General features: G+C 39.5%; 1 protein-coding gene, 1 long non-coding RNA gene and 1 other non-coding gene across 4 annotated transcripts in view; 1 reads left to right on the top strand and 2 right to left on the bottom strand.

Moving 5' to 3' along the window:
• Nucleotides 1–12,205, bottom strand: part of RNF141 (ring finger protein 141) — a 42,616-nt gene extending 30,411 nt beyond the window's left edge. Inside the window, exons 1-3 of the mRNA XM_070626354.1 lie at nt 11,913–12,205; nt 3,996–4,185; nt 764–872 (exon numbers count right to left, since the gene is read on the bottom strand). Of these exons, the coding sequence (XP_070482455.1) occupies nt 764–872; nt 3,996–4,138 (252 nt within the window). The 5' untranslated portion in view covers nt 4,139–4,185; nt 11,913–12,205. The remainder of the gene's footprint in view (nt 1–763; nt 873–3,995; nt 4,186–11,912) is intronic.
• Nucleotides 506–687, bottom strand: LOC139084361 (U2 spliceosomal RNA). The gene has a single exon (XR_011541709.1). It is a non-coding gene; the product is annotated as a U2 spliceosomal RNA (small nuclear RNA).
• The window catches only part of LOC103559920 (uncharacterized), a 72,893-nt gene continuing 71,956 nt past the window's right edge, over nt 12,062–12,998 (top strand). The window contains exon 1 of one of the 2 annotated variants that reach the window (XR_011541613.1): nt 12,062–12,499. This is a non-coding gene — a long non-coding RNA (uncharacterized lncRNA). The remainder of the gene's footprint in view (nt 12,500–12,998) is intronic. The other variant, XR_011541614.1, reaches the window with a different exon arrangement.

Consider the following 12,998-nt stretch of genomic DNA (forward strand, 5'->3'; position numbering starts at 1 on the left):
GAGCAGGGGCTGGGATAGGAGGAGGCCGAAGAAAACTTGTTCCTTCTTTTTTACCAGGTCTGTGGCCTCAGAAAGGTCAAGGACCTCCTATTCTAATCTACCCACTGCTGGATGAGGCTTCCTAATACTCTACGGCAGCTGCTATTATATTTTTTAGCAGTGTTGACAAATTTAATTATTTAAAATTAAAAGATGAACTATGAGACACAGTACATTGATGGTCAAAAATCCATTCCATGACTAAAAATTACTAAAACAGAACAAAATAACCCAAACTTTCTAATGGATTTTTAAAATTCTTATTAAATGAACGAAACCTAGTGTTCTTAAAGAAATGATCTCCTAAGACAACTTCACTTTTTAAAGAGTCATCTGAGAGCTAGATAGTGTGTCACCTTAAGATTCCATAGCCAGCTAAAATCCAAAAAGAGAAGGAGATGGCAAGGATGAGAGTTTGGTACCACCTTCCATAATTATTAAAACCTCTGCTATATGGCAATTATACAATAGTGAGATTCAAACAGTTAACCTGGAAGGCAGTAACAGTATCAAAACTATGTTTTTCATAGTTTTATAAATAAATGATAACCAAATTATTAACATTTATTTCCACTATATTATATTACATTATTAAACTGATAAGAAAAGATACTACACTTGATCTTAGTGGAAAGGCCGAGAAGTGATATATATTACACTATTAAATGTGGTTCTAACACCAAAATAGCTTAAGCTCAGAGCTGGAAGTCTCTGCCACTCTCACCTTGGTACAGACCACTCTTACAACCACTTTCCAAAAGGCAGAGGAATCAGATCCAGGCTGTACCTCAAAGAGAAGATGTTTTTCCTGGCCAGCTGCCACTTTAGCAGTTCTGAAAAGAGACAAATATATTTGTTAATTTTAAGAAAAGTCATCATATGAAATAATGGAGCTATGAAATCAATTTCGAGAAACACTTTACAACAGAGAAGGAAATTTGAAGAAGACACACAAAGACAACAATAATAATGATTATAATAATTAGATTCTTGAAACACATGGCTAGAGAATGTTTTGATTATAAACATACAATTTAATTTCCAAGGATTTTTAAAGTCAATGGCATAGTGCAATAATATTTATAAATCTCTTTTTGTTATATTTATATCTCAATGGTTATTACATTTCTAAAAAAGACATCTAGAAAAAACATGCCTGAGGAATCAGATTTGTTTTTTTTTTTTTTATGATTTTATTTTTTTCCTTTTTCTCCCCAAAGCCCCCCGGTACATAGTTGTATATTCTTCATTGTGGGTCCTTCTAGTTGTGGCATGTGGGATGCTGCCTCAGCATGGTTTAATGAGCGGTGCCATGTCCGCGCCCAGGATTAGAACCAACGAAACACTGAGCCGCCTGCAGCGGAGCGCGTGAACTTAACCACTCGGCCACGGGGCCAGCCCCCTGAGGAATCAGATTTTTAAAGAAAATGCATGGCTGCTTTTACTTATCCAAATTTTGACTATTGCCTCAGATGTATTTAAAGTGTGAAAAAAATCTTGCTCTTGGTTGAGTCCTTATTTAAGCAACAATACTAACACATCTCTTTGAAAATTTCTGTTTTATAGATAATTTGGGACAGGATCAAGCAAATGATTTTGAGACACTTTAAATATAGCTTTACTGTCTATACCTAGCAGAATAATTATAATTTAGACAGCCAGAGGATTCTAACATAAAAATATACTACTTTTAGAGGATAATTCAATATCATGCTATCAATGCCAATTTAAATCAGTTCAAAGACATATTTAAGTACTGCAGCTCCCTTTTATCATTATTCACCTTTCTCTCCAAGCACCAGTGGGGACATCACGTTCAACTAAGTGACTTACAGCTAAATAAATGGAAGCCATTGAAAATTAAGCTACTAGCCCTGGGGAACAAAGCCTGCCAGTGAAAGTCACTCAGCTGTGCCAGTTTCCAGTCCTGTTTTCTAGTTATCAAACCACGCTCCTTCTGTATAGGTTTAACTTTAAAAGGTTCTCAGACAGCACCGCACTTGTGAAATGCCCAACATCTGACCCATGGGAATTGGTTTTAAGAACCAAATCCAGTCAGAAATGTCCTGTGCTAAATAAACAAAAGGAAGATACTCTTTATCATCACCCCTGTATTACACAGTAAGCTTAGCTTGTGGACGCTTTCATAGAGCACATTTTATCCAATAACTTTAGGCCAAGAGGCAAATTTTATAGAATAGACTAGGTTTATGTATGTAAGTTCCAAGACTCCAAAGGGACAGCAAATGTCATTGATTACTCTTCATAAGAGTTGAAACGACAAACACAAAAAAGCATTCCATGCTTGTGATACTATCAAATTCTCAATCCAATTTTATTCCTTAAGCATATGGTCCCAGAAGTAATGCTTCAAATACTACCATTTGGACAATCTAAGAAAAAGAAAAAAGTAAAATCCTAGAATTTTAAAAACACATGACTACATTTTTATTATAAAAGATCAGACAGTACACAAATACACATAGTAAAATGTAAAATCTCCTTTCACTGCCCCCTTTTTCCAACAACTCCACAGAGATCCAGTGTGTAGCTTTCTGGTTTATTTTCTATGCATTTATGTATTTATATCCATACAGGATCCGTTCATATATCCATACAGGGTTTTGTTTTGTTTTTAATGAACAAAATCCAGTGTTCTTAAAAGAAATGATCTTCTAAGATAATAAGACATTCTTTATTCTTCACGACTGGCTAATAACAGTACACCTGAGCCATGTCCATAAAAAGACTGTATTTCCTTCTCTTTATCTAACGTGTTCCAGATGGCCAAGTATGTCTCATATCCAATACAGCCACCACAGAGCTTGGGGAGTATCTTACCCTAAACTATTAATAGTGACTATAATACAAGCTTTTACATACTAAGTGGTCCCAGACTGCTAGGTGACTTTGTTTGGCCTTTTCTGGGTTTAAGGAGAGGTAATGTGGGATAGAGGAAAGAACTCCAGACTCAGGGAGAGCTGGATCTGCCATACTTAGGTAAGCATTTTAGGCCTCAGTTAAAATGTCCAACCCTCAGCAGAGTGCCTTCCTCAGTGTTAGCTAAAATGAATAGACTAAAGAGAGAAGCTTTAACGTCTCATTTAAAAGGCAATGCGAATAAACTATAATTATACCCCCAGGAAGACAGCGAGAGGGGTGGGTGTGGGTGCTGCTAGACGGAGACTTAACAGAAAGAAGTGACAGCTGCTCACCTGTCACCAGGGGAGAACACACAAACAAGGCAGGATTTTAAAAGCAAACAATCTGGGGTCATTCAGGGACACAGGCCTGTGGGTTTTAATAGCTTCTACACAGATCAGTATTACAATTGATATCATAAAGAACAAACTTAGAAAGACAAGGCTAATTCTATTAGGTGTGCTCTGTAAGATGGCTGAGAAATTCATATTCCATCTTAGAAATCTATTCAAGCATTAAGTAGAGATTTAAAGATGTTAGCTAATTAGAAAATATTAATAAACAAAATACTTTATTCTTCAGTGATGACAAATGAAATATTACTATATATGTATTTCTCTGGCAAAATAATGGCTCAGTGAACAGATCCAGAAGACTGATTTCCTTATTAACCAGCTGAACCGGTCGATGTACAGAAACCTGAGTGCCCTTTGACTATCCTAGGATCCTTTCTCTAGAGCAACTGATTGGCATATTCTCTTCTGTTATGCATCCCTTTAGTGCTTTCAAAAAGGAGTAAAGTTATAAGCCTATGTTCAAAATTCAATTTTGAGTTCCTTCCGTCTCTTTTATTCCTATTACATGTTTCTAAACAGCCACACAGAAAGTCGTATAGTAGGCGCTCTATAAATATCTCCTAACTGCTGCTGAAAACATGGTCTTAGCAATCAAAACATCTGGTTACCTCTCAGACAGTCATGACGTATGGGGCATACTTCAGGGGGAAAAACAAAATGAAAAATAGCAAGACTTACACATCATTAAGTTCAGCTACTCTCCCAAGAAATTCTTCATAAGTTAAGGAGCCACTTTCTCGAACCAATGTGACATGTTTTGCTACTTTTTCTGGTAACTTGTTAAGAACCAACTGCGTCTGATCTGAAAATTGCTGTCCCATGATGAAATGATGTCTTTTGAAATCCAGAGTGTTGTTTCACATAGTTTCTGTCAAATACATAGAAAAGTTACTTTAATATGTAATATAAAAACAGCAATACACCCATCCCTTCAAGAAAATTAAGAAAAATTAGGAATATCTTTAAGAGCTCAGTAGACTTACACGAGCCTAAGGTGGAATTTATTTAAACAACAATACTTTTAAAGTAAAGATTTATATTTCTATTTTTTAAGATTACACAGCTAAATGAGAAAACAAGATTCACTTATGCTATTGGGAGAGTGATGAACCTCGAACTTCTCTAATTTTGCCAAGTCAGAAACCATCATGTGCCTGTGCGTGCGCACAAACAAGGAGGCATTTAAGTGACTGTATTTAACAGGAAGCTTCTTTACCTTATATAATTTTTCTAAGAACATTTCCTGACTGCTTACCATGTGTCAAACTCCAGACTAAGGGCTTTCCATATATTATCTCATTTATTTCTTAGAACAGCCCTAAGAGGTAGGCTTTATTATATTCCTATTTTACAAATAAGGAGATAGAGCTAAGTGATTTATCTACAGTTCAACAGTTGGTAAGTGGTTGAAGTGAACTTTGAACCCATGTTTTTCAGATTCTGGTGCTCATATTTTTAACCACTATGATATACTATGATATATAATCATGATATGATTACACCAGCTGAAAAACATTTGTTGTTGGGGCCGGCCCGGTGGCGCAGCGGTTAAGTTCGCACGTTCCGATTCAGCGGCCCGGATCCCGGGTGCGGACATGGCACCGCTTGTAAAAGCCATGCTGTGGCAAACGTCCCACGTATGAAGTAGAGGAAGATGGGCATGCATGTTAGCTCAGGGCCAATTTTCCTCAGCAAAAAGAGGAGGATTGGCAGCAGTTAGCTCAGGGCTAATCTTTCTTTAAAAAATAAAATAAAATAAAGAGGGAATAGACGTGCTGTAATCCTGGAGCTGAAATGGTGGAATGGGGTTCAGAGATGCAGGTAAACTAGGGTCCAAAAGTAGAGACATGCCTGAAACAAACAGGCTGAGATATGAAAGCCGGGAGAGAGACTTCGAGCAGACAGCGCGGGAGCGGGCAGGGACAGGGGCTGGCTGAGCATGACTTACAAACGCAGTCCTGGCTGCTGAAGCTCGACTCCTGCCAGGTGAGGGGCAGCCTGTGCCAGGGGCAAGGGTAACCAGGCATTAACACAACAGTGTGGGACATTGTCTTCCTTCTAGAAATTTTGCCCAGATATCTGGCCATTTTAGAGTTCTGGCCCAGCTCAGTTCTGCAGATGAGACCGGAATGGCACCAGGTACGCAAGATCCAGAGCATAGAAGCCCTGGGATGATGTTACTGAGCATTAGGGTCCAGCAGGGGCTCCCCAAGCCGGCATCAAGGTCCAGGAAGCAAATTCAAGAGGAAGGCTGCCTGAGAGGGCAGCACCCAGGCATGGAGGTAGCGGGGACCAGGTCAAACAGAATTCTCCCTCCAGGGAGACACAGAAAAAAGAGGACGATTGGCAGTAGTTAGCTCAGGCTAATCTTCCTCAAAACAAACAAACAAACAAACAAAAAAACCCATATTTGTTGTTGAATTACTTTATTTAAAAATGTGTAACTTATTTTTAATTGTAAGATATATGTAAATTAAGCAGATTTTTGTTTTGAAAAACCTAAGAAAATGACGTTAGATTATTTAAGCGCCTCACATTTTCTGCTTAAAAAAAAAAGCCAGCTCTTGTGCTTTTTAACTCCTCTAGGTGTTAACTTAAAATTTATGTAAATTGTTTTCTAAATATGAAGATGATATTTTAGTTAAAAGGCTGGATCACTACTTTAATAATCTACTATTAATATAAATCGATGTTACTGAATTGACCTAAAAATTTAATCTCAAAACATTTATTTAATAACCACTTACTCTAAAGTCTTGAAAGATATAATTCTATGTATCGTGTCTAGAGAAGAGTTGGATGTGTTTATTCTAGATAGTGTTTTCCTTTGGTAAATAATGATTTATCAGAATATCAAGCATGGAGAATATGGTTAGAATAGAAAATAATATACATTTTTAGTATTTATCTATGCTGACGTATTCTATAACTGAGTATGAAAATCCCTATTTAACACCAACACTACTACTAATAATAGTAAAAGCAACTAGTATTTGTTGATCACTTCCATTTTGTAACACACTCTTATAAGCACTTTACATGTATTCACGATTTCAGTCATTTAACTCCCTATAAGAACCACTTTATAGATGAAGAAACAGGATAGCTAAAGAAACAAGCACGGAGAGGTTAAAGTAACAAAGTCACATAGCTAATCGGTTTAAAAAAAAACAAAGTTAGAAAAAGAAAAATGTATTACAATTAAAAAAAAATATGATCCCTCCCACTTAAGAAATTCCGTTTTATTTACGCATCAAAGACTATCATTTTATCTCAACCAAATTAACACTCATATCATATAAAGCAGGTGAAATAGTTAAAATTTTATGAGAAAAGTTTTGTCAGGAAACCTGCCTCATCATTTAATCAAAAAAATAATAAAGCTATAATTCTAAAGTACAAAATATATAACTTTAAAATATGAAACCATTTATAATAAGAGTTCTCAGTAACCATAAATATGTAGATTTGCTTTGGGCATTAAAATTTTATGTACTGTATTTGAGGTTTATTCTTTTATTCACATTAAATACACGAAAACTACTATTGTACTAAAAAAGAAAAACTCAACAATTACTGTTTTGAATTGGAGCCTACTTGGCAATGATAAATATATTACAGAGATAAATGAAAGTGGTTGAGCAAGATCCAGGCCACTAAAAAAAAATCTCTGAAAGCAAAATTATATATCTTAAATATAGTCAAATGGATTCATAGCAACTGTATCCAAAGAGAAACAAAGATTTTAGCTTAGAGGCGGTCTCTAGGGTATTCGACATTAGTGATTTCTGGATTTCACAGACTAGTAAAATCTCAAAGCAACCGTGTTTTTTTATTGTAAGTAAGGACAGTTTCCAAAAATAAATTAAAAATCCCAAAACTTAACAGAAATTTAAAAAGGAACAATTTGTAACCCAAAAAGAAGGATATATTATGAGAATAAAAGTTTTTCCCAAGAAGGCATTAACTTCACACTGACATAGACTGCATACATCCATGTACAGCATTGTCCTTATTTTTCTTGTTCTAATCCAAACGTGTGAAAGCAGCATCAGAAGCCCATGGTTACAGACTGGTTTTAGGGAGCCACTGTGTTACATGCCTCTTTATAAATTACTCTCAACAAGTACCACGTGCCTGGTGCTCTGATGTGTTCTGGGGATACAACAGTGAGTGAAAGAAACACGGTTCTTGACACCACGGAGCATCTGAGACAGTGGGGAAGAGGCAGCAATCACACCAATAAATATATAATTACAAAATGACAGGCACTAAGCCAAACAAGCTGCTACGAAAGCCTATGAAAGGGGGACTTGACGTCGTCTCGTGTCAGGGAAGAAGTCCGCGGTAAACATTTGACTTGAGATCAGAGTCAGCCAGAGAAGAGCGGTAGAGGCATGGCGACGGGAGGACGTTCCAGGCAGAGGTAACAGAAAGTGCCTAACACAGGAGAGCAAGCTGCCTTTGAGTTAATTTAACAAAACTGGGCAGAGTGACTAAAGCAGAGCGGCAGAAGGGAGAAAGACTGGCAGCGAGATAGACTGTTTGCCATTTCTATTGATGACTTTGAGACAAGACTGCAGGCTGCCCGATCTGCGGATGACTACCATGGAAATGAATGAATAACGCCCACTGAATATCAGAATCAAGACTGACACAGGTACCGATCTTCTGAAACAGAATACGCTATATCAAACATGACTAAAAGTTAAATCTTGGATATGTTTTGAAAAGCCAACTGCACAAAAACACAAGGGTAAGATGGGCTTAAAAGCAGTTAAAATATAAAAGGTCTGAGGGTTTCAGTCAAAGAGGGTCAACAGTAAATAGGGACAAGAAAGATGCTAAAATAATCTTAAACTCTTGCTAGCAGCAGACGTCGAGAGCAAAAGCCCCATCCCGCTGACTCTGTAATGGCCCCCAAATGAAGTGCTGTAACCAGCTCCACGCGGTCGCACTTGATGAAAGGGCATTCATCATCTGAACACATCTGGGAGAGCACACAAGATGTTAAGGATCTAGAAAAGGAAACAAAGCAACTCATTCTAGATAATCACCATTCAGTAACGATGCGAAGAAATATGATAGATTTGTTCAAACATTTGAAGAGCTTTCACGTGGAAGAGGAAGTAAGATTTATTTTATGTAGTTAAGAAAACAGAATGGCCACTAAGTGTAAATTAGGCAGATTTCAGGTCAATATAAGAATTTCCAACATCCATAATTATCCAGAAGTGTTAAGGGCTGTCTTATAATGTATGTGGTGAGCTTGCTTTCATTGTAAGTGTGGAGGTATTTAAACAAAGAGTAGTTCACCCAATGAGTATTTTAGAGAAGAATTTTTGCTTGGGTGAGGAGTTAGTAGGTAACCTCTAACCAAATATTTTACTCCCAAGGAGAAACTTACATCTCCTCTAGCTTTCTTGTACCAGTCCAACCAAAATGCAATAAAAGATGCTAATCAACCATACCAAAAACTTTAAATTACACCTCCATAACTTAACAAAGAAAAAAATTAAACCTTTGAAATACATGGTCTTAATATTTAGTGTAAAATATGCAATGATAATTTAACCAGTGTGCTTACCAAACAGTTATTTAAAAAGAAGCCTTGTTGCTTATTATTGAGTTAGAAAATGGTCCCTTTTGTTTCTGCATTGTTTTGTTCTGGTGCCCTAACTGAATGATAAGGTTTATAATTTGAGGCAGCATATTAACTTGTTATCCTACAGTTGCACTTGGTATCTGGGAAACCTGATCACTAACTCCTTGCATTAAACGGGAAGACTATCTAGGGACTACTAACAGAGCCTGGAACAGTGGTTCTGAACCTGCTTCAGTGGCGAGAGCCTGGAATGTACAGTTCATTTTGAATATCATAAAATAATGGTAAATATTAAATCCTTAACATAAAAATATGACTCTGATCTATATGCAATATAAAACCACAACCAAGAGTGCGTGTTCACAAAAACAATCTGTTTAGGCCACGCTCTAGTCACTCGCCACCGCTTTTTCAGTGTCCCTCTTTGGTGACTCTGCACATTCTTCTATCACAGCATATATCATCAGTTAGGTCACTTGACTATCCCCCTCTGTAAGCTTTTTGAGCATAGCAGCTGTGTTCTCTTTTCTGGCAGATTCATAAGCATACAATAAATGTTTATGTAATGCAGTAAATATTGTTTTATTATTCACTTAGTATTCTTTTGACTCTCGTTAACTTGTTCAGACATCTACTAGTACTAACTTGGCGAGAAGCTGAAGTTAAGAAAAATTCCTAAAATAAAAAATACAAAATTGTAAAAATTTATCATTAATGTTTAAGTAAATTGAGAAATATTCACTATTTGATATTAGAAACATACTCCCCTCTAGATCATGGAATAGCAGTATTGCATAGGAACACAATTTTCAAATCACTGGCATAGAATTCAGCAAAAGATAAATCTCTGGTCAAGATTTCTCAAAGAACTAGCAGCTCTCATGCTATTGTGCCACCTATAATTCAGTCCTTTCTAGAAGGATAATGATGTGCTTTCAAGCAACATTTGAAGGATTTTCTAAATAAAGAACAATTGTTATTTTGAAACTCATATCAAGGATTCCAAAAATGCCACATTCTCTAGTGGGTGGTAACATACACATGATTATTTCTTTTTCTAACAAATGAATTGCTGTAGTTCAAATAGTCTTTATAAAGACATAAAAATTACATCATGGGTAATCAGCAAAAAAAAAAAAAAGAAAGAAAGAAACTTCTGTGAAAATTTAAACCATATCCATTCATAAAAGGATTAAAGCAAGTTGAAAAGCCTGAAAGGGGAACAAGTTGACTAGCTCACAAGTACTGTAGTATTTAGAAAACCTCTCTGAAACCTGTTCTCCATGAAATTTTGTATCAACTTCTTTACTTACATAAACACATTTATAATTGAAATAATAATCAATTATCGTCACTGTCAGCTTTAACATCAGTGATAAAAACTAAGTACTAAAAACGAGGTCCCTAAGGATAATTTATTTTATTACTCATTGCTTACTCAACCTCTAGATCTGTAAACAGATTATCAGCTGTTCTGCAAGACAAGAAATGAACAGGAGATATAACAGATACACAGTGAAACAACTAGACCAGTCAGAGTCACTAGAGAGTCTGGGGTGCCTGTTCTGGGATGAAAGATCCTAATCAGAAAAAAATTTTATAGAAAGAAAAACCACAAAAGGATAAGAATTAAGGTTAAGAATATGGATTTCTGACAGCACCAGTGTGTTTACTAAATACATTTCATAACTAGACTTGTCAGAATTCTCTCTGGACCTTCCCTGCCTTTTTTGGGAGAAGGGGAAGCCTGTTGGGTGTTTAGACTTAATCTAAGAAGGCCCGGCTACATACATCAAATATAAAGTTCACTTACATCAAATGACAAAGAACACATTTTGGAAACATACAGTCATATTCTGGAAGAAAATATTTAAAAACGACAGCCAGTCAGCATCAAAGGAAAGGAGAAAAATCCATACTATTTTTGAGTTCTGAATTAAAAAAGCATCACTTCTTAGAGAAGTGACTTCAATATAGAGGTGACTAATTTAAGATCGTTGGTTCGCGGCACGTCACGCCCCAGATGAAATTTTGAATGGATGGAGTTCATTTTAGAGCAAGAAGAATGGGCGGAGGGGAGTGGAAAAGAGTAACTTTATGCAGAAGATCTAACAGTTATAAACCATGGCAAGTGTTACGGCAGCTTTATAAACACGCCAGAGGAAAGAACAGAATCATTTGGCACCGTGAAATAGGACGGGGTCAGAATATGGATGTACGCTGCAACTGAACAAAAGGGCTGGGGATAAACTTGACTAATAATAGTAAATCCACATTTTGCAACGCGACACAAATAACAGGAGGAGTCATTTGAAAAGCTAACCCAGAAGGTTTCCTTTCCAGGAATAACTACTACAATGATTAGCAAGGAAACGTTCTGTGGCAGCCGGGTCTCGAGCCAGCTGGTTCGACAAGGCAAAGCCTCTGGGAAGGGGAGCAGCCCAAGCGAATTCAGAAAAGCAGGGCCGGCTACGTGGATCGACTTGGCCTTTTCCGAGCTGTGGCCCCATGAAAGGGTTTCCAACCGGGGGGTCGGGGGCGCGCAGGGTGTCTAAGCGCAGCGGGGCCCCCCTCCGGCCGGCCTCGCGCTCGCCGTCCCCTCGCCGCCGCGGCCCCTCCTCGAGCGCACCTGCCCTGGAACCAACAGCTGCGCCCGCGGCCCCTGACTGCGCCGGCGGCAACATTCAAAAGCGGTTCCGGGCTCGAGGAGGAAAAACTCTCTCCTCGGCCCCCAGAACCACCCCCTAGACAGGACCAGCCACCTCCACCCCCGGCCGCTGGAAACCGGGCTGGGGACGGTGCGACCACGGAAACGCCTCCCAAGCCAGCCCCGCTCCCTCAGCCGAGGCCTAGAGAGCGCGGCGGGGCCCGGCCCGTCTCCCCACTGAAGGCCGGCGGGCAGTCAGGCCTGGCCGGCGTTTCTGCTCCAGCCCGAGGGTCGTGGAGCAACTAGGAAGACAAGCGGCGGAAGGACAGCCTGCGCAGCTCACCCAAGTTCAAGGCATCGCGCTTCCGGCGGCCGCGGCGCCGCCCCAGCCCGCCGCTCAGACCTGCAGGCGGCGGCGGCGGCTCGGTCGGCGCCCCGGTCGCGCGTCGCTGACGCAGAAGCCCTGCCCCCAGCGCGTTGCCTGGAGACGGTGCCACCCTTCCTCCCCAGAGCTCTGCTTCGACTCGCTGGCACCGCTTCTCGGGAGACCTTCGAGGCCGGAGCCCCCAGGCCCGTGAGAGCGAAGGAGGGGGCCGTGCCCAAGTGGCGGCGGGAGAGGCCTCGCCTGGCAGCTCCTGGAGGCAGGGGCTGCCTGGGGTGGTACAGCCTGGCCGACTGCCGGCTCCTGGCGCCATCTCCCGAGCGGGCTGTCCAGGGCCCAGCTGGTGACAAAGGACCCAGTGCGAGCCCCGGTTTGGTCAAGGGCTGGATTCCAAGCCGCCACTTAGGCCTCCAACCTCACACTGGTCGTAGCTACGTAGAGATCATCTCGTTTCTTTACCATGAAGTGGGGCCGATTATGGTCACCAAGCTAGGTTAAGAAGCATGAAAGAGAATATATGGAAAGTAACTAGCACAGGGTCCGAAATGGTAAGCCCTAATAAATGGCAGCTCTTATTATGAACACATGTTGGCGATATGATGGCTTTGCAGAACGTCCATAGTCAATAAGTGCTTATCCATTAAGCATCTGTTGTGTGCCAGATAAGATGCAAGGCACTTGAGTTTGCTCTTGTTTAAGTAGTTCGCTCAAAGTTGTACAGCCAGAAAGCAGCAGAGCAAGGGTTTAAACGAGGTATGGCTGACACTCTATGCTTAGCAGCTAAAGTAAACTGCTTCTTACGCTTGTTAATGTTTCCACACCCATCCTTCCTCAGTCCGTTTGTAGATGTACCCTGTGCAGAACGACTCCTGCCCTCTAATAGTATTTATTGACCATTTACTATGCAAGCCATGTTCTAAGCACTTTAAGGTGTTAATTCATGTAACCCTCACAGCAATCCTAGGAGGTAGATATTACTAATACCCTCATTTTACAGATTTAGGAAAGGCAATTAAGTTTTCTAAGGTTGACCAACCACTAAGGAGC

The sequence above is a fragment of the Equus przewalskii genome, chromosome 6 (genome assembly GCF_037783145.1).
Source record: "Equus przewalskii isolate Varuska chromosome 6, EquPr2, whole genome shotgun sequence".
In the NCBI taxonomy this organism is placed as follows: Eukaryota; Metazoa; Chordata; class Mammalia; order Perissodactyla; family Equidae; genus Equus; species Equus przewalskii.